The 17,928-nt window shown below is 38.8% G+C and overlaps 3 protein-coding genes across 3 annotated transcripts; all 3 read left to right on the top strand.

The window, feature by feature from the left end:
- The first annotated feature begins 1,038 nt into the window (after positions 1-1,038).
- Positions 1,039-3,594, top strand: LOC126610906 (uncharacterized). The gene is made up of 7 exons (XM_050279067.1): positions 1,039-1,377; positions 1,702-1,796; positions 1,910-2,027; positions 2,153-2,271; positions 2,494-2,680; positions 2,787-2,930; positions 3,045-3,594. The coding sequence occupies exons 1-7, from the start codon at positions 1,102-1,104 to the stop codon at positions 3,333-3,335; spliced, it is 1,230 nt and encodes a 409-aa protein (XP_050135024.1). The 5' UTR covers positions 1,039-1,101; the 3' UTR covers positions 3,336-3,594.
- A 4,137-nt stretch (positions 3,595-7,731) lies between these two features.
- LOC126610902 (probable WRKY transcription factor 3) lies at positions 7,732-11,224 on the top strand. Its single transcript, XM_050279058.1, has 5 exons — positions 7,732-8,446; positions 9,174-9,871; positions 9,962-10,120; positions 10,574-10,889; positions 10,932-11,224. The coding sequence occupies exons 1-4, from the start codon at positions 7,994-7,996 to the stop codon at positions 10,854-10,856; spliced, it is 1,593 nt and encodes a 530-aa protein (XP_050135015.1). The 5' UTR covers positions 7,732-7,993; the 3' UTR covers positions 10,857-10,889; positions 10,932-11,224.
- Positions 11,225-12,953: 1,729 nt separating this feature from the next.
- On the top strand, positions 12,954-17,353 carry LOC126610899 (cyclin-dependent kinase C-2 C-like). Its single transcript, XM_050279054.1, has 9 exons — positions 12,954-13,857; positions 14,450-14,734; positions 14,822-15,139; positions 15,264-15,491; positions 15,626-15,723; positions 15,903-16,005; positions 16,120-16,536; positions 16,630-16,765; positions 16,867-17,353. Exons 1-9 carry the CDS (start codon positions 13,336-13,338, stop codon positions 16,899-16,901), a joined length of 2,142 nt encoding a protein of 713 aa, XP_050135011.1. The 5' UTR covers positions 12,954-13,335; the 3' UTR covers positions 16,902-17,353.
- Positions 17,354-17,928: the final 575 nt, after the last annotated feature.

The raw sequence follows: 17,928 nt of genomic DNA, 5'->3' as shown, positions 1-17,928 counted from the left end.
GTTTATTGTTTTAGGTACGGCTAATTTGGGAGGTGAGGAGAATACAACACACGAAAATGAAATGCCACCTCCACCTCCTCGACTACCTCAAGTTCAAGTTCAATAACGTCAAAATCAATCACTACCTCCACGACCATCCATTGTAAGGGGAATGGCTCAACCATCAACATTAAGGGGAAGAGCACAAGTACCAACAAGAAGGGAGCAACCACAAGCATCAACAAGATCTAGGGGCCGAAGGGGCCGAAGAGGCCAACAATCTTCATAAACTTTAAGCTTTGCTTTTTGGCTTTTGGTTTGTAACTTAATTATTGAAACTTTGGCTCGTATTTCTTTTGGGTTTGTTACTTTATTTATTTTAAAACCTTGGCTTGTAACTAATTTTTTTGCTTTTGGATTTGTTACTTAATTTATTTTTATTGCATGCATTTGTAGTAGAAATTGAATAGGCAGATTTATGCTATTGTTATTGTGCACAGATTTGTGCTATTGTCATTGTGCACAGATTTGTGCACACTGCACAGATTGGGCAGATTGGCACACTGCACAGATTTGCACACTGCACAGATTGGCACACTGCACACTGCACAGATTGTGTTATGGTTTTATTCGTTGAGAACTCTATGTCATTTCATGTTTTAGTTAGTTAGCAAAATTTCTCCTTAAAAAACAAAAACAAAGAAAAGATTTGTGTCTATATGGTTATATTCAACAGATTGGCAGCCCAAATACCATATCAAATTTTAGTCCAAAAGCCCAAAAGCCCAAAAGCCCAAAACTATTTTGGGATTCCCGATTTTCCCGAAATTCCGAAACTATTTCGGGATTCCCGAAAATTGGGATTCCCGAAAATTTGGTTTGGAATCGGGATCGAAATTGGAATTCCCGAAAATTTAGATTTGGGAATCGGGACAAGGGTTTTGGTATGGGATCCCATACCGAACCACCCCTATGTTATTGCTTTGATTTGAAGAGGGCTTTACCCAAATAGTTATAGGGGAAAAAAGCATGGGCCTTTAAAGCCCATTTTTGAGATAAGATGATAAAACAGCGCAGCGTCTTCTCCTCTGTTCTGCTCTGAGCTCTTCACAGTTTGCTTTCATGGCTTCCACTTACTGCTACTCACTTTCACTCCCTCCCATCCCCAACCCACCAAACCTCAACAAAATCCAACTCCTACCCACCAACCTTTACACCACGAACCCGTTTTCTCGCTCCATTGCTACAATCCGGAGCCCCGGAATCCGAGCTTCCAACTTGTCTTCTTCCACCGCAGTCCAAGATGAAGCTCGAAAGCCCAGCGAGGAAGCAATGAGCATCGACAATCTTTGCGGCTTCGTTAATCTGAACGTGGGAAATTGGCAAGGTTCCTTCTTTGTAAGTAACTGGTTTGGTCTCTAAAATTTGGGATGTGTTTGATTGAGAAAACGCATGAAAAAAAATGAAAAATTTACATGGGATTTTGTTTTATGTTTTGTTTGGCAAGACTGAAATTTTCTCAACTTTCTGAGAAAAATGCATGTAAATCTTGCTGGGTTGTTGTTTAATTTGGTTTTCTGGGATTAGTTAATGAAAGATTGAATTTTTATTCCTGCATTTTCTGGGTAGCCAAACAGATAATGTGTGTTCAGATAACAGGAATCATATGAATTCTGGTGTTTGATTAGTTCAGATTATTAATTAGTTCGAGTGATATTTTAGCAATTTGATACTGTTGGGAATCTGTTGCATAAAGTGAGTACAAAGCTTGCAGCTAGCTCTTATGGGGAAGATGAACTCATCAGTCTCATTCAAACGTAAGCTTCGGATAAGCGAAAAGTTTATGATTGGTCGAAATTAAATTTGTTTATTGAATATTAGTGAGCATGTTTAGTTTGTTCTGATGGTTTAATGATATCGTGCTTTGCAGATTATATATTAAACAAGCTCCATCAAGCACTTCATTTTCTGAATTAGATGAGGAGGTGGAGTGGGCGGAGTACAAAATTAAAGAAACGAACATGTTCACGGTGGACAAGTATCAGCAGGTGAGGTTTTCAGAGTGTTTGGGGATTGGATCACTGATCGGTTTCTGCCCCGTTAAGATATAGCTTAGAAACAAGTTTTGTGATGAATTGTTTTCCGTTGAACATCCGTTGTGATTAGTCTGCAGATTGGCTTCTTCCCCAATGAGAAAGCATTTTCGCTAAGGTACCAGACCGCTGGCATGTTAGAAACAGTGCTGAGACAGGGCGTTCTTGGGGAAGATGACACCGGTGAAGAATCACCAAAGTGAGTGGTTCCTCCGTCAGATGACGCTCTTTATGATTCACCGATGTAACTATACACAATGAGACTATAGTACTTAGTATAAAACATGTTTCTTGTCCATTGGTGTGATGAATTAAGGTGCATTTCGTCAATATGTTTTTTGTTATTTAGCTTCTTGTTTCTTTACTTTCATAATTATAATATGTTGATCTCTGTCCTCTTCAATTTTTGTTCATCGTGTAGAAATCTAAAGCTCCCTTCCCGTCGTCCTGCTATTGTATGTGAAAGTTGTCTGCATTCACTAGAGAAGGATATGCGAGTAAGAGCTTTCCACATCATGGACCCTAAAGGCATTATCGAAATGATTCTCATCTTCCTGGAGGAAAGAGGAGATGGCGCAGTTCTTCCTCCTGCCCTCTACAATAACGTGGTAAGTTTCACAAAGAAGGCTTGTATCAACGAAATTTTGGTTTTTATAGTTGCGTATTTGTTTTTCGGTGTGATGCATATAGTTAAGTTTCCTTGAATGGTCTCAGGAAAACACAGACAGGATTGTGCCATTTCTTGGTACGTGGAAAGGTCACTCCGTAACAAAACGAAGTGGTGTTTATGGATCAACAATGGCTGAAGCTGATATAGTAGCAACACTTGAGATGGATGATAATGGCCACGTTATTCAGGTATCTTCCACTCGAAGAAAATCCCTCTTGAGAGAACATGAAACGTAAAATCAGAATGCCTCATTGAGTCTTTTCTTCATCGTTTCATTTCTCATCGTTCATAAATTATGTCAGGGCATCACTTCCACCTCCGCTGCGGGTGATGTTACAACTAATGTGCCTTGGACGGGGATCAAGTCGGACAACTTGATTACTTTCAACGGAGGTTATCAGATGACTCTATTGCCCGGAGGCATGTACATGGGATGCCCGTGCGAGGTAGGAAACAATGTTGCAGAATCGTTGTCGTTCCATTTGGAGTTCTGTTGGCTTGAGGGACTTGGCAAGAGACAGAGACTGGTTCGCACTTACGATGTTGAAGGTCAGGCCGTCTCCACAACTTACTTCCACGAGACTAAAATGTGATCACTCCATCTCCACCGTAGAGACATACCTTTTGAAAGGGCAATGGATTCTTCCATCGATGGTTTTGCACCGTTCTTTAGAACCCCCATTTGATGAGCCAATTTGTATTTGCCTGAAGCCTTGAAGTAGTTGAAGAGTCGAAAGTCTTGAGACAATTTTTGTATGTCATTTTGCCATTAAAAGGTAAATTTTTAGAAGAAAGGTGAAATTGTCTATGAATCTTTCCCAATATGTCAATTCCTAAAGGAAATTTACATTAGTTTATGAGCTCATTTGGAAGTGCTTTTAAAATGACTGAAAATGTTTTTAAGGAAAATATTTTTGGTTCCAAAAGTACTTCAAGTGTTTTTTTTTTTTTAGGATTTACTTGTATTTTGACAAAGAATTGGTTCCAAAAACATTTTCACTAAAAACGTTTTCAACCATTTAAAAGCAGTTTCAAACGAACTTTATATTATTGGGACATTGCTTGGCTCATTCCCTGCAAAGAGTCATTCATCCTTCCTATAAATCAAAGTTTAACATGTATACGTAAACATCCCATAAAAATCACAGAAAGGAAAATCTCTATTCGCATGTCAAACTATTATTAGATGGAAAGTAGGAGCTCCTATTTTTAGAAGGAATCAAGTATTATCCTCGTCGTTAAATATTTTTTATTTTTTTTCAAAAGGAAAAGGAAAAGTGAAATTTGTGGATAAACAACTTTGATTTTGTTGAACCAGAAATAAATATTTCTTCACAAAAATTAGTACAAGTTGACAATATGCAGCACGTGTTGGGGACTTCATGTTGTAATTCACTCACTGATATGATGAAGCACAACTTGGTTGAAAATCTTGAGATAATGTCCCCTCGCCGTTGTTGCCGTTGTTGCCCCCAACCACCAAAAGTATGAAAATCCAAGATCCCCACCAAAGATTAATGCAACCACTCCAAGTCCCACCTTTCTGCTTCTATTACTGGTATGGGAGTGTGTACAGTTGCCATACTTTATACTTCTGGGTTATTTTATAAAGATTGCTTCTACAAAAAAAATCAATTAAAAATAAAGTCGTTTAGTTATTGAACTGTATAAAAATAGATACACGAAATTGACAAAAGCATTACGAACTATCTATGTATTTGCTATAATAAATTGACTAAACGATCTTAGTTTATTTTTTTATTTTTTGACAAAGATGATATTTACAGAGTGATTCATAATGTAAATGGTTATGATTATAAGCAGTGGCGGAGGCAGGATTTTAGGTGAGGAGGGGCCTCACATAAATGTGAAAAAAATTAAATAATGCATGCTTGGAGTTGTGAGCTAATTATTTTTGAGGCTCTAAATGTTTTTTCTATGTCGAAGTTAACCTTCCATTCTCAAGTCAATGAAAAATGCTAGGGATACTATATTTTTGGACCATATTTTAGAAACCACGTAATGTGACCCCGTTGATGATTGGATTCCTTATTTGGTTATTTAAAGAAGTAGTCCAACCATTAAGTACTATACAATTATGTGGTCACAAAATATGGCTCAAGTAGAAGCTATCTATAGCATCACTCCCAGTCAATATAGAATAGATTGGGAATTTTCGAACAAAAAATGAGAATTATGGATTGGGAATTTGGTGAACAAAATATATGAAATTTTCAAAATTTAGTAAAAAGTTAAAGAGAGCAAAGATAAAATATATAAAATTTCAAGAAGTGGAGAAGGAGAAACTCAAAGTTTATTATTCTTTAGTTGGCAATGTAAAAGAATATTTTTTTGATAAAACTAAACTAGACTTTAGATTTTAATTTTAAGAGCTATTGATTTGTTTATAAAATAAGATTGTAAATTTATTTTTAGGACGAGTGTTGTTGGGATTCAAAAGAAAAAGAGACTTCTTATTTTAACTATTAGTGAATAGCAATTAAGAGTTTTGTGTAAACTAAAAGAAGTATAATATTAAGTTTATCCAAATATAATACATAATTATTTAGAAAGGTTAGTTGGGGGATACTTAGTGAGGGTAGGCCTTGGCCTATGGTGGCCTTAGAGTGCCTCTGCCCCTGATTATAAGCATAAAACCATGTGATTCGAACTCAAAGAGTTTTGAGTAAAAGTTTTTACTCATTCTTAAGTAGCCAAATATTTTTCATATGTGACATATATAGAACTGCAAACTCAATTATGCATTGTCATGCTAATGTGAGTCGTGGGTTCCTCTGCACCTAAGTTCAAGTTCTTCTTTTCATAATTAGAATTGCAAACTTGATTATACATTGTCATGTAGTTTAAATTTTTTAAATGGGATTTTTGTACTCTCATTTTCACCTCTTACACTTCTCTTTTTCACATCTTACTCATTTCCACTACTGTGATAAAGGGCCACTTGCAACTCCAGCTGTTCTTAAATTGACATTTTTTTCAAATTTTAATTCATGTTCATAGCTTGCGTACGTCAACAAGTTAATTTAAGCATCCACATTCCACACGTAGATGTATGTATTAACAAAATATTTTTTTTATCAAATTATTAAAATATTAATGTCAATTTTCGAATTTTCTTCAATGTATATGACTACTAGAATGTTCTTTGCGGCAGCACTTCATTTACTTGTCGGTTGAGAAAACCAAAAAATGTTTTGATAATTATTAAATTATACGTGTAAAAATATAAATAATTAAAAAATGGAAGCGTAGCGTGTATTACTTTTATTATTTTCTTTTTTAATTTAAAATGTCGAAAAGTCAGAACACATTGCCGGTTGCTTGCATTGGCTGCCAAAATAAAATGATTGTGGTGGCTGCGCATGGAAAATAACTCAAGAAAACAAAAGAAAAGGAAGGGTGGTGATAAATGATAAATACAAAATTAAAATATGGTTTTGGAGAATTTTTTGTTTAGAAGAATAATTAAACTGAAAAAGACACATCTAAAAAAATTAAATTTGGAGAAATATCTCCTTTTTTTTAACGATCGAATTGTTAGTTTGTAGAATGGAGGATGACTTCTAAAATCAAATTCGCATGAAATGCATTAATACAATTATTTTTCGCCGTTGCGTTAAAACGTCGTCTGCTACACAATTGATGATGATAACCAAATCAGAGTGGGCTTTGTCTATCGTGGTTCCCCTGTCACTGCACGTCATAAAGCTAAGTGTTACATGCCATGTATTTTTAGAAAGAGGAGCCACTAATATTGCGGTCTAGTACTATTCTTCTTCACTTGTAAGTGAGAAGTTTTAAGTTCGATTCTCATTAAAAAGTGAATTTGAACCACATTATTGCTAGTTTATTATAAGGCTAAGCCCACCCCCTTCCCTTAGTGTAAATAATATCATTTGTTCAAAAAAAAAAAGGAAGAGGATTCTTCTCTCCCATCCTCATCTCTCTCTCATTTTTTTTCTTCTCCTACTTAAATGATTACGATTAAATCACGTCATCATGTTATATTGAATCTTTAATAGAGAAAAAAAAACAAAAAGCAAAGTGAGAGGAGAGGGAGGAGCATGAAGCGAAGGAAAATAAGAGGCGTGATAATCCTACTGTATTGTCTATACGAGTTTGTCATATGATCAAAACCTAGCTACTTCGCGGTCATTTGTTGTGTTTTACTTTTATTTTTATGATACATGTAAATTTTCTCTTCATTATATTTAGCAACGACAAAATGCCCTTTTTTCTTTAGATAGAAGCAATATTGGGGATCGAAGATCTAAACCCATAACTCAAATACAAAAATAAATACGCTTAATTACTTGAATTACAAATATTTTACGATTAAACTGTTTAATCACTTGAGTTACAAATATTTTACGATTAAACGAGGATTTAGAAGTGTTTAATCAAAGTGGTAGTTTGCCATTACATGGACTCTTGTGTCTATGGAGACTAATGTTTTTGTTGCGTTGGGGGGGTGGTCTTGATCCTAGATGCCGGCCTCCAAGGAGATCAAATTTCGTGCATCCAAAATGAGTGTGATTTGCCGTGATTACTGACTAAAATAATTAATTTTATGACAATAAAATTATAAAAAAAAAACAGAATTTTATAAACAGGTGTCCGTCAGCGGAGAGATCGCACTTGGTGTGATGGCAAGTGCCTTCGCCCATGAGCGGTAGGTCTCGGGTTCGAAACTTGGGAGCAGCCTCTCCATAAACGGGGGTAAGGCTAACCGACATTCACCTCTCCCAAACCCTGCGTAAAACGAGAACCTTGTGCACTGGGTACGATCTTTTTTAGGTGTCCGTCAGCGATTGAAACCACATAAGGACTAGTCTATTTTGTGTGCAGAAGAAGATTTGATCTCGTGTTAAAGGGCAACGAAAAGATCCCAAACATCCATCTGTCTCAAATTTCACTTTGGAGCAAATTTGCAATTTGGACATAACTAAACCAAATAATATCTCGAAAATAAAATATGTAAATTTTATTTTCTGCTCCGTGGACTTTCCGCTTCAAGTTGAGGATAGCACCGCACGAAACCACCAAGAAAAAAACCCAATCGGTTTCTGAGAGCAGAGCACAAAACCAAGCAAACAACACCACCTGCAGTACGAAACAACACAGAAAAACAGAGAGTTTTAGAGAGAGAGAGAGAAAAACAGAGGATTCTAGAGAGAGAGAGAGAAACAGAGGAAAAAGCTGCTTGCTTGATTGCTCGATATTACTATCAATGACCGCCAAAACCCAAGACTCGAACAGGGTCGCAGTTTCAGCTCCGCCGCCACAGAAGCAGCCACAAAGACCAGTGATAACACTCCCGCCGCGGCCGTCCGCGGAGGCCCTTTTCAGCGGCGGATCTGGGGCGAGCCCGGGTCCCATGACTCTTGTCTCGAGCTTCTTCGAGAACTACCCTGAGTCGGATTTCAGGTCCTTCTCTCAGCTCCTCGCCGGAGCCATGGGCTCGCCGGTGGGGTCCACAAGGGGGATGAACTTTTTTAGCGATAGCCCAGCTGATGGTTTGGGAAAATCAGGCGGAGGTTCCGAATATGGCGGGGAGGGCAGTTCTGGGTTTAAGCAGAGTAGGCCGATGAGTTTGGCGGTGGCTCGGCCGCCATTGTTTACTGTCCCGCCGGGACTCAGCCCCTCTGGGTTGCTTAACTCGCCTGGCTTCTATTCACCTCAGGTAAATTTTGTTTAATCTCTACGAAATTTACTGTCACTGTTGGGTTGGTAAAAGCTGAAAGCTGCTTTCTTTTGTGTTAAGTATTAAGAAATGATGAATTTCTTCACAAAATTGTATGTAACGGAAGTTTGATTTCTTCAAAAAAACATAAATTTTGTTGCCTATGCTCTTCACCAAAGTTGTGTAAAGATGTTGCTTTTTTAGGCGCAACTATATTAGTGCTTCCTGTGCTTGTGAGTGCTGAAAATATATGGCTTGTTTAGAAGCGTTTTCAAAATGATGAAAGCACTTTTGGGGAAGATGTTTTTGGGTTCTCAGAGCACATAAAGTGCTTCCTAGGTTTCATGTGTTTTTCCAGGTTTCATTTGCATTTTTAGTAAGGATTGATCCCAAAAAGATTTTCACCAAAAGCAGTTTCAGCCTTTTTAAAAGCACTTCCAAACGAGCCCATATAGTTTTGATTTTTCGATTGCTAATCATGTTCATTCTTGTAATGTGGTTATAATTCCTGATTAATGCTTCTTGTGATTGTACTTTTGTTAAAAGCTTCTCAAATCTGGTTAAACATATCAATATATTGATGCGTTCTTGTGACAGACCATATGGAACTAGACTTGTGTTGGTGTTATTCTGTATTGTCTTTCTACATGATACAATATGATTTCCGAAGGTCGGTGACTTGAATTAGCATCCGGTTTTCATTTATGTTTTCTTCATATCGTTGCAGAGTCCGTTTGGAATGTCACACCAGCAGGCCTTGGCACAGGTTACTGCTCAAGCTGCATTAGCCCAATCTCGTGTGTACATGCAACCTGATTACCAACCTTCTTCAGTAGCAGCCCCGACAGAGCCACAGGCATGTCAACCATCTTTAATGCCCGAGGAAGCTTCTCGGCAGCTTACATTGCCCTCAACATCTGATACTAAAAGTTCTGTGAGGCAATCCTCAGAGGCATCTCATTCTGATGGGAAATACCAACCTTCATCCACTGGTAGGCCTGCGGACGATAGCTACAACTGGCGGAAATATGGGCAGAAGCTGGTTAAGGGCAGTGAATTTCCTCGAAGCTACTACAAGTGCACACATATGAATTGCCCTGTCAAAAAGAAAGTCGAGCGTATTCCTAGTGGCGAAATAACTGAGATTATCTACAAAGGTCAGCATAACCATGAAGTCCCTCAACCGAGTAAACGCCCAAAAGATGGTGATCTGAATGGGCCTAAGCCTGAAAACGGATTACAAAGAAGGGTAGGAGATTCAAATAGGTTGAGTGAAAATGTAGCTTCTCACTCACAACCTGAAAGGGATCAGGAATCTACTGAAGCCGCTTCTGGACAGTTACCAGGGGGAATTGACAATGAAGAGTTGGGCGATGGGGAAACTAGAGAAGAGGGAGATGCTGATGAACCAAATGCAAAGAGAAGGTATTTTTCAAGACATTTTGCATAAAATCATAGTATATTGTTTACCTTACTTTCTTCTTAATATTAAAGTATCCTTGTAAATGAGCGCAGGAACATAGACGTTGGCGCATCTGAGGTAGCTTTGGCACACAAGATGGTCACAGAACCAAAAATCATTGTGCAGACAAGGAGTGAAGTTGATCTTCTCGATGATGGCTATAGGTGGCGCAAGTACGGGCAAAAGGTGGTCAAAGGGAACCCTCATCCAAGGTGGTAACTTCCTCCATATAAATATTTCTTACTTTCAGTTTTACGAATCGCATTATATGCAAGGGCAAGCAGGTTGTTCTCTCTACATTGTTTCTTACATGTTAATACTCACTATTAATGAAGTAATAGGCTTGCATCTTTCTCGGCCGAGTTAAAATGGGTAATAAATTATTCCGAGAATTCTTTGCACATTATTTGATTGATGGAGGTGAAATCAAGAACTATTAGATGATATATAGAGTTGGATTGGGGAAAATCTTTAGGGATTGGGATGAATTCAGGATTACTTATGCTCCGATTGATTGAGAAACAACTACTTTCTGATCTTAGAGCGTCACATCCTTAGCATACATTTAAGCAATATGTGAACAATTTAATTCTAATGTTTTTGTTTCCACTGGAGAAATGATTTCCTTTTTGTGAGCTTGTTATCTGATACAAACTTGTTAACAGGAGCTATTACAAATGCACGTTTGCGGGGTGCAATGTCCGTAAGCATGTTGAGAGAGCTTCCACTGACGCTGAAGCTGTCATCACTACATATGAAGGCAAACACAACCATGATGTTCCAGCAGCAAGAAACAGCAGCCACAGCACGGCCAATAATAGTGCATCACTGTTAAAACCACCCGCGTCCAGGGCTCCTCAGCATACCCTACAGAAGGGCAGAGAATATGGAAACAATGATCAGAGACCGGTACTTCTTCAGCTAAAAGAAGAACAAATAGTTGTTTAAAGTGCTTCAGCGAAATCCGTTATGTAAGTAAAGGTCAGTAGTCAAGTCCAACAACTAACACGATGCTAAGTAAAGGTCAGTAGTCAAGTCCAACAACTAACACGATGCAAAATGAACGAATACGGAGAATAAAGAAAGGAAAGGTTTTTAGCGTGGTGAATGTCACTGGTGTGTGATCTTTGTTGATATGCATTGCTGCACATGTAGATGGTTTATAGGTTTGGCTTCATAGGCCCGACATTATTTGTAAATACAAATACAGAAATAGGGTCGTATTTGTGTAGAATTACGTCACGCTGAAATGCGAATATACAAGTATACAACTGATGTATAAATGTGCTTTAAATCTACTCCGCTTTTTTCAATTATTTCCGTCTACGTTTTTTTTTCTTTTTCGTTGTATTTCTCATATGTAAGCTCGTGTGCCATTCATGAGATAGCAAATGTGAGACATCCGTTTCATGAGACAGGTAAAGGTAAGTTCTTAGGCTGTTTTTTGACCGGCACAAAGCGTAGCTACCTGGCTTTTTAGATGTTCGTACTTTTTGGTGCGTCCTTTTGCCGGTTGTCTTGTGAGTGGCACAAAAGCAACCAAAACAAGTTGAAGCAGGACAACTGATCTGCCGTTTGGGAGATTGTTTGTATTTTGACTGCGAAAATACATCCAACATATTTCTGGTAACTCTTTTTTTCTTTTTCTTTTTTGACAATCACGAAAGAAACCATCTATATCTGTAACTAGCAACTGATAACAAGGAGGAGCTAGCTAAAAAAAAGCCTGAACCCAAACAGTCAAATCATCAGCAACAAAATTCTTTTCATAGTAAATATGACGGATTTCACAAAATCAACTTTGGCGTATAAAAGCATGACAATTCAATGCTAAACTTTTCAGGGGGATTATCCACTTTTGCATTTATAATCAATTGCAGGATTCGATTTCACTATAATATTCTTAAATCATTTATTCTACGCAAGTTGCAACCTAATAAAAACACTCCAAACTTCACCGCATAGAATCTACCTTGACTAAGATTAGCACAAAAAACCAGAGGCCCATGCCCCCGACGAGATTTTGAGGACACCGCCAACACTAATGAAATTGACCACCCCCTTGCGACATCCATCAACATTAAGCTTTACCCATCCCTTAGGAGGAGGTTCTCAATGAAGAAAAACATGTGTTAGAAGGGGATTTATAGAGAAACCATATTCGCCTAAACCAATTTTTTAGGGAGAACAAAATCTTGTTAAAAAATACTTTTGTTTCGCTAGTGCCACAAGAACTAGGAAGTGATACACAAAATAAGTCTCCATTCCAAATTGTCCAAGACTAATATTTTGAAAGAGATTCTTTTACATATAAACTTATCTAACGAGCTACCAATACTATCCACATGAATATTGATACTTAGTACTTACCCCCAATTTTCCGATAACTTGTGGGTTGGTTTCAATTGTTTGGTAGCCCGTCCAAAATAATAAAAAACTGAAACTCACAATAATTTGAATCAATTAGTTATTTGATCAAATTTGCTTAGTTTCCCAACTCATAAAATCCAGCACGACTAATAATATACACCCTGCTTCTGGGTATAATCATACGTAGCATTGGGGCTGTTGGGCAGTTTGCCTGCAATCTCCATCACCACCCTCACCTCCCCATTTCATACAACATCACTCATCCCACAACTCACTTTCTCTCTCTAAAGTTTCTTAGGCGACGTGCTATTGGAACAACTAAATGTGTTTTCTGACAATTCAAAACGTTTCTGACTATGTTGTTAGAAAAATTCAAAAGCATTTACGTACTATGGAAATATTCTCTAGAGAGGCACCTCGAAAATACTTTCAAATGCTTTTTTAAAAAACACTTTTAAGTAAGCACTTGTGTGCGAAAGTACTTCCTACTAGTTTTGCTCTCTAAACTTTCCTTCTCTCTTCCCTGTCACTGTGCGACCGACAGTCCATTTTCCAACCAGACACTAAACACCGTGAAAGCATGAAAGCAACAAACAAACAACGGTTACATTCTTAAATTTCCCACCTTTTCCTCTTTTCCCAAATCACAAACCCCAAAAATAAAAGCAAAACACAAAAACCAGAGAAAAATTATCAAGAAAAACAGGGACCCACGTACGCAAATCACTGTCGATAAAAAAAACATTGTAAAAACGATGTTGTTGTTGCTTCCTCTGTTTCCGGACCGTTAGTCACGACATCCTCATAATCCCCCCGCACATCTCGCAAAAACCGAGGAGGGAGGACGACCGGCTCATTGGGACAGCCACCCAAATATGGCCGCCTCTGTTTTCTCAATTTTTTTGGCATCGAGAAAATGACTTCCTTAATGCTGTAGGGGTGCCCTTCCCTTCCCCCTTATCGACCCATCTCCCGATCTCCGCCGTTCGATCCCTCGGCGATCTCCCCCCACATTCTCCGATCGATCGATGCTGGCGGGATTTGGTGGTGGCGATAAATGGGTTGCATCAGCTCCAAGCGGGCGGCTGCCTCGGCGTCTCCTTGTTACGAGTACTCGGCCGCCGTCGCCGGCAATGGCTCCGTCCTCCTCGAGCCCTCTTCGTCCTCCTTAAAAAAGAACAACTCCGCCTCCGCTGCCAGCAACAGCAACAACGTTAGCCGATCCAAATCCAAACCAAAGTCCAAATCGAACTCTTCGGAATTTAAGAAGAGTGGTAGCAAGAGGGAACCACAGAATCAGAATCATCGTCCGGGCGACGTGTCGGAGGATCGGAGTGTCGTTGGCGGCAGACAGTCGAAGAAGAGCAGGAAGGAGAAGGAGGGGTCTTATCACAGCCATAATAGTCACAATGGCGGGAAAGGTAGTGCCTTTAGCTTCAGATTGGGTTTTTCAAGTCGTTCTTCTTTGGAGGCTGAGCAAGTCTCCGCCGGCTGGCCCTCTTGGCTCAGCGCCGCCGCCGGCGAGGCCATATACGGGTGGATCCCCCTCAAAGCTGATGCTTATGAGAAGTTGGAAAAGGTACATTTTGATTGATCACCTTCCCATTTTGCAGTAGTTTTAATGACATTATTAATTAATCACTAATAAATGCTAATGCGATGTTTATTACGTATAATATTCACATTTTAGATTCCATCACGCAGATGTTTTCCTTCATCCATGTTGGTTTTGATTTTGTCTGATACGAGCGATATACTATTTTAAACTAATCTAAATCGTGAGGTGATAAATTGAATTCGGAGTGAATAAGAGGATCACGTATGCACTATTGTCATTATGACTACGCCCACGTCCACACTTTTGGTTTTGATTCTTTTAAGTAAAACATATTTGCTTACTTTCTTCTTTGTTGTGCCCCAACTTCCAGTTTCTCGAGAGTGCGAAGTACGAGTGGAAAATGTATCCTCCTATCGAAAAATGTGTTTGTTCCAGTTGAAAGTGCACATCTTTAGTTTGTTTAAATGTGCAAGCCTTCAAGAATCTTGTATTGGTTTTGGTTCTTGATGTAATTCAATGTTAGTTTCTAATGGTTTGCGCTACATTGTTCTAGATTTTGAATTTGCTTACAGTTCATTGATTTTTTACATTAGTTCATTTCGAATGCGTGCAGATTGGACAAGGTACGTACAGCAGTGTGTTCCGAGCAAAGGAAGTCGAAACTGGGAGGATTGTTGCACTCAAGAAAGTACGTTTTGACAATTTTCAACCGGAGAGTATTAGGTTTATGGCTAGAGAGATCATGATTCTTCGCAGGCTTGATCATCCGAACATCATGAAACTGGACGGAATAATAACATCTCGATCATCAAATAGCATATACCTTGTATTCGAGTACATGGAGCACGATCTTGCAGGACTTGTAGCTAGTTCCGAGATCAAATTCACTGATATGCAGGTTAGTTTCTTGCCTAACAAGTTTTGCTGAACCGTATGAACATTGCCATACAAGTCAATAAGTTTGGTTGGTCTTTCTTCTGTGTAGATTAAATGTTATATGAGGCAGCTATTTTCCGCAGTCGAGCACTGCCACTTAAGAGGTATTATGCATAGAGACATCAAAGCCTCCAATATTTTGGTAAACAACGAAGGGATTCTAAAGTTGGGAGATTTTGGATTGGCGAATGTCATTAACTCAAAGAGCAAGCGACCGCTGACCAGTCGGGTGGTGACCTTGTGGTACCGTCCTCCTGAACTTTTGATGGGGGCAACTGAGTATGGAGTTTCGGTGGATCTCTGGAGCGTGGGCTGCGTATTTGCAGAACTGTTTCTAGGAAAGACTCTCCTTAAAGGAAGAACTGAGGTGATTACAACGTTAATGTCCAACGCTAAAAGTTTCTCTAATTATGAATTTTAATACAATCCTCATTAGCAATATGGGATTTAGAATTCGTAATGAAGTTAATAGCTCCCCTCTCGTTTTACAGGTCGAACAATTGCACAAAATTTTCAAGCTTTGTGGTTCGCCGCCTGAAGAATACTGGAAAACGTCTAAACTTCCTCACGCAACTATGTTTAAACCGCAGTACAACTACGAAAGTTCTCTTAAGGAGAGGTGTAAAGAGTTTCCAACTACTGCACTAGACATGTTAGAGAATCTCCTTTCCGTAGAACCTTACAAGCGAGGGACTGCCTCCTCTGCCCTAATGTCCGAGGTAAAATTCCATGAAAATACTCTCGAAACTTATGATGGCAAAATACTTTCAGCAGTGTATGAAGAGACGTTCTTAAAGTATAGAACTTCTGCCTTTGCTGATTTACTTGTTTATCGTGGCCTCTGTTCTTCCAGTACTTCAAAACAAAGCCTTATGCCTGCGATCCGTCACATTTGCCAAAGTATCCTCCTACCAAAGAAATGGATGCTAAAAATCGGGAGGAATCACAAAGGTAAAATTCTTCGTTTAAACTAAGGTTGTAGTTCAGATGTCTGTGGGACTCTGCAGGTGTTTTCCCATTTCTAATTGCGATGTTTACATAGAAGTGATTTCAAATGTAATACTTGTAGATTAAGACCACGCTTTAATGTTTACGTAGGCATAATTAGACGGCTGTATTACATTTTTCAGGAAAAGACCTGGTATTCGAGCACGAGAGACAACAAGGAAACCAAGGAGAGTCCGTAAGGCCTTGCACGAGTCAAATGGTTCGGCTAAAGTGGCACCAAAAGAGGTCTTTCTCTATCTCTTATTGCTTGCCTGTGCGTGCGTGTGTTTTTGTGTAATGGAAGCTAGAAGCAAGAAGCAAGCTAGTTCTAACTGAGTGATTTATCCTTCGACTGTGCAGGATGGGCAAGACGATCATACTCAATCTGCTCGTCGAATCAATGGTGGTAACCCGTTTATCCCAAAGGCGAAAGGAGGGCTTCTGCGCCGAGAGTCTAATCTAAAACCGCAATTTGATACAGTTTCGGAGAATTGCGAGTTGAATGCAGCACAAGGATACAGTACATTGTCTTCCGTACAAACCTCAGCAGCAAGCGGCTTTGCATGGGCAAAAAGGGGAACAGAGGATGGTACTAAATCTGCAGTTTCAGATGGCTCGAAAAGCCAGTTCAGTGCCCTCGATGCAAACTTCGCAAAGAGTACATTTGACCTAAAACAAGGATATAGAACTGGCAAGACTGCGATACGAAAGCTTAGAACTTTCGACACGTCTGAACTTGCTAGTACAGGAGAGCCAGACGATACAGGAAACGACATGGTAAGGACAAAGAACGCAACCATCGTCTTTGACACAGTTGATCCAAATGCTTTACACTTAATCACTACGACTTATCCTTCAACAATGTTATAGGATTCCGTTGTGGAAGAGAACCGTGCCATTGAGTTTTCCGGACCCCTACTTTCCCAACAGTGTGGAATCGACGAACACTTGCAAAGGAACGAAAGCCATATACGCCATGTATCTCGAAGATCAAGGTTCGAAAGAGGTATGTGCGCGAATCTTAATCCAAATGGAGCATAAATTATCGTGTTATTATACATATACCATATTAACTACTCGTTACATCGCTCATCGCTTATGTTACAGAGGTAGAACCCCAGCCTTTACAGGTGACCATATGAGACAGTGATCCGTAAACTTGGTACAAATATTTGTATTATACACGACAATGGCAAAGGCGATTACGTGTGATGAATCGAACTTAATTTCCTCAAGAGAAACGATGCAAGAGCAGGCAATGCTTGTTGAATCAAGCCATCAAGCATTGGAGCTCAGAAGACATTTTTCTCTTGCCACATTATTTCATGAGTCGCGTACACTCTGCGCCCTAAATCAAAGAAAATCGAACTTCTTTATACAAATTTGTGCAACACCACCATCGGGCATTTTTAGTGAACATCTTGGCAACCCCAATCAAATTTTTCACAAAAGCGAGAACTCTGAGCCTTGAACAGTTTGCCACTTCCATTTTTCAAGTGCTGCAGATTTTTTTTTTCTTGAATTATTTGATGGGCATCATGAAATTTAATTTATTTAAATGCAAATATAGTATTATGTTAAAGTCTACAAACAACTATTCTGTTTTATCTGTTTGATTAACGGTGTGATATCTCTAAATTACTCTTGATTCACAATATCTTAACCAAAGTGAATGCAAAGAAATAGTGATAATATCGTAACTAATTGACCTAACTCACATCTGCTGCAGCTCGTTGTCCTCCAATGGAATTGTTGGTTGCTTATGTATCGCTTCTTTGAGTACCATGCTATAGTGCTTTTCATATTATCAAAAATTCCAAATCAAACCTTGATTGCCTTTTGAAAAATGCAGATCAAGGGTGGACAAATTTGTAATTTCCTTGTGGAAATTAAAAAATAGGGGAAATGAAACTAAAACAAAAAATACAGAGACCAGGGACAATGAACTCGTATTGGATTTACCAAAAGCCAAAAAAAAAAAAAAGAAAAAAAAAACAAATTGAAAGAAACAAATGGTTTTTTTTCAGAGATTTTAAAAGCAATAAATTGGGTTTATAGATTTTAGAAGCAAGAAAATTGGGGGTTTAGAGAAAAAGGAAGATGTAGGGCAAACAGATCGCTTGTGCTGCAAAAACTGGAGCAGCAGAGCGGCCATGGAGCCCCCAACCG

This window comes from Malus sylvestris, chromosome 17, assembly GCF_916048215.2.
Source record: "Malus sylvestris chromosome 17, drMalSylv7.2, whole genome shotgun sequence".
Classification (NCBI taxonomy): Eukaryota; Viridiplantae; Streptophyta; class Magnoliopsida; order Rosales; family Rosaceae; genus Malus; species Malus sylvestris.
Note: the sequence above shows the minus strand (reverse complement) of the source record. Positions and strands in the feature narration are given on the sequence as shown.

What these genes read in the sequence shown, in the direction of transcription:
- LOC126610902 (XM_050279058.1), top strand. Translation starts at nt 7,994, where the DNA reads ATGACCGCCAAAACCCAAGACTCGAACAGGGTCGCAGTTTCAGCTCCG. An exon ending in GAACCAAATGCAAAGAGAAG is followed by an intron (nt 9,872 to 9,961) that starts GTATTTTTCAAG and finishes AAATGAGCGCAG; the next exon opens with GAACATAGACGTTGGCGCAT. An exon ending in AAAGGGAACCCTCATCCAAG is followed by an intron (nt 10,121 to 10,573) that starts GTGGTAACTTCC and finishes ACTTGTTAACAG; the next exon opens with GAGCTATTACAAATGCACGT.
- LOC126610899 (XM_050279054.1), top strand. Translation starts at nt 13,336, where the DNA reads ATGGGTTGCATCAGCTCCAAGCGGGCGGCTGCCTCGGCGTCTCCTTGT. An exon ending in TCCTTAAAGGAAGAACTGAG is followed by an intron (nt 15,140 to 15,263) that starts GTGATTACAACG and finishes CTCGTTTTACAG; the next exon opens with GTCGAACAATTGCACAAAAT. An exon ending in CCTCTGCCCTAATGTCCGAG is followed by an intron (nt 15,492 to 15,625) that starts GTAAAATTCCAT and finishes CTGTTCTTCCAG; the next exon opens with TACTTCAAAACAAAGCCTTA.
- LOC126610906 (XM_050279067.1), top strand. Translation starts at nt 1,102, where the DNA reads ATGGCTTCCACTTACTGCTACTCACTTTCACTCCCTCCCATCCCCAAC. An exon ending in CTCATCAGTCTCATTCAAAC is followed by an intron (nt 1,797 to 1,909) that starts GTAAGCTTCGGA and finishes CGTGCTTTGCAG; the next exon opens with ATTATATATTAAACAAGCTC. An exon ending in ACCGGTGAAGAATCACCAAA is followed by an intron (nt 2,272 to 2,493) that starts GTGAGTGGTTCC and finishes TTCATCGTGTAG; the next exon opens with AAATCTAAAGCTCCCTTCCC.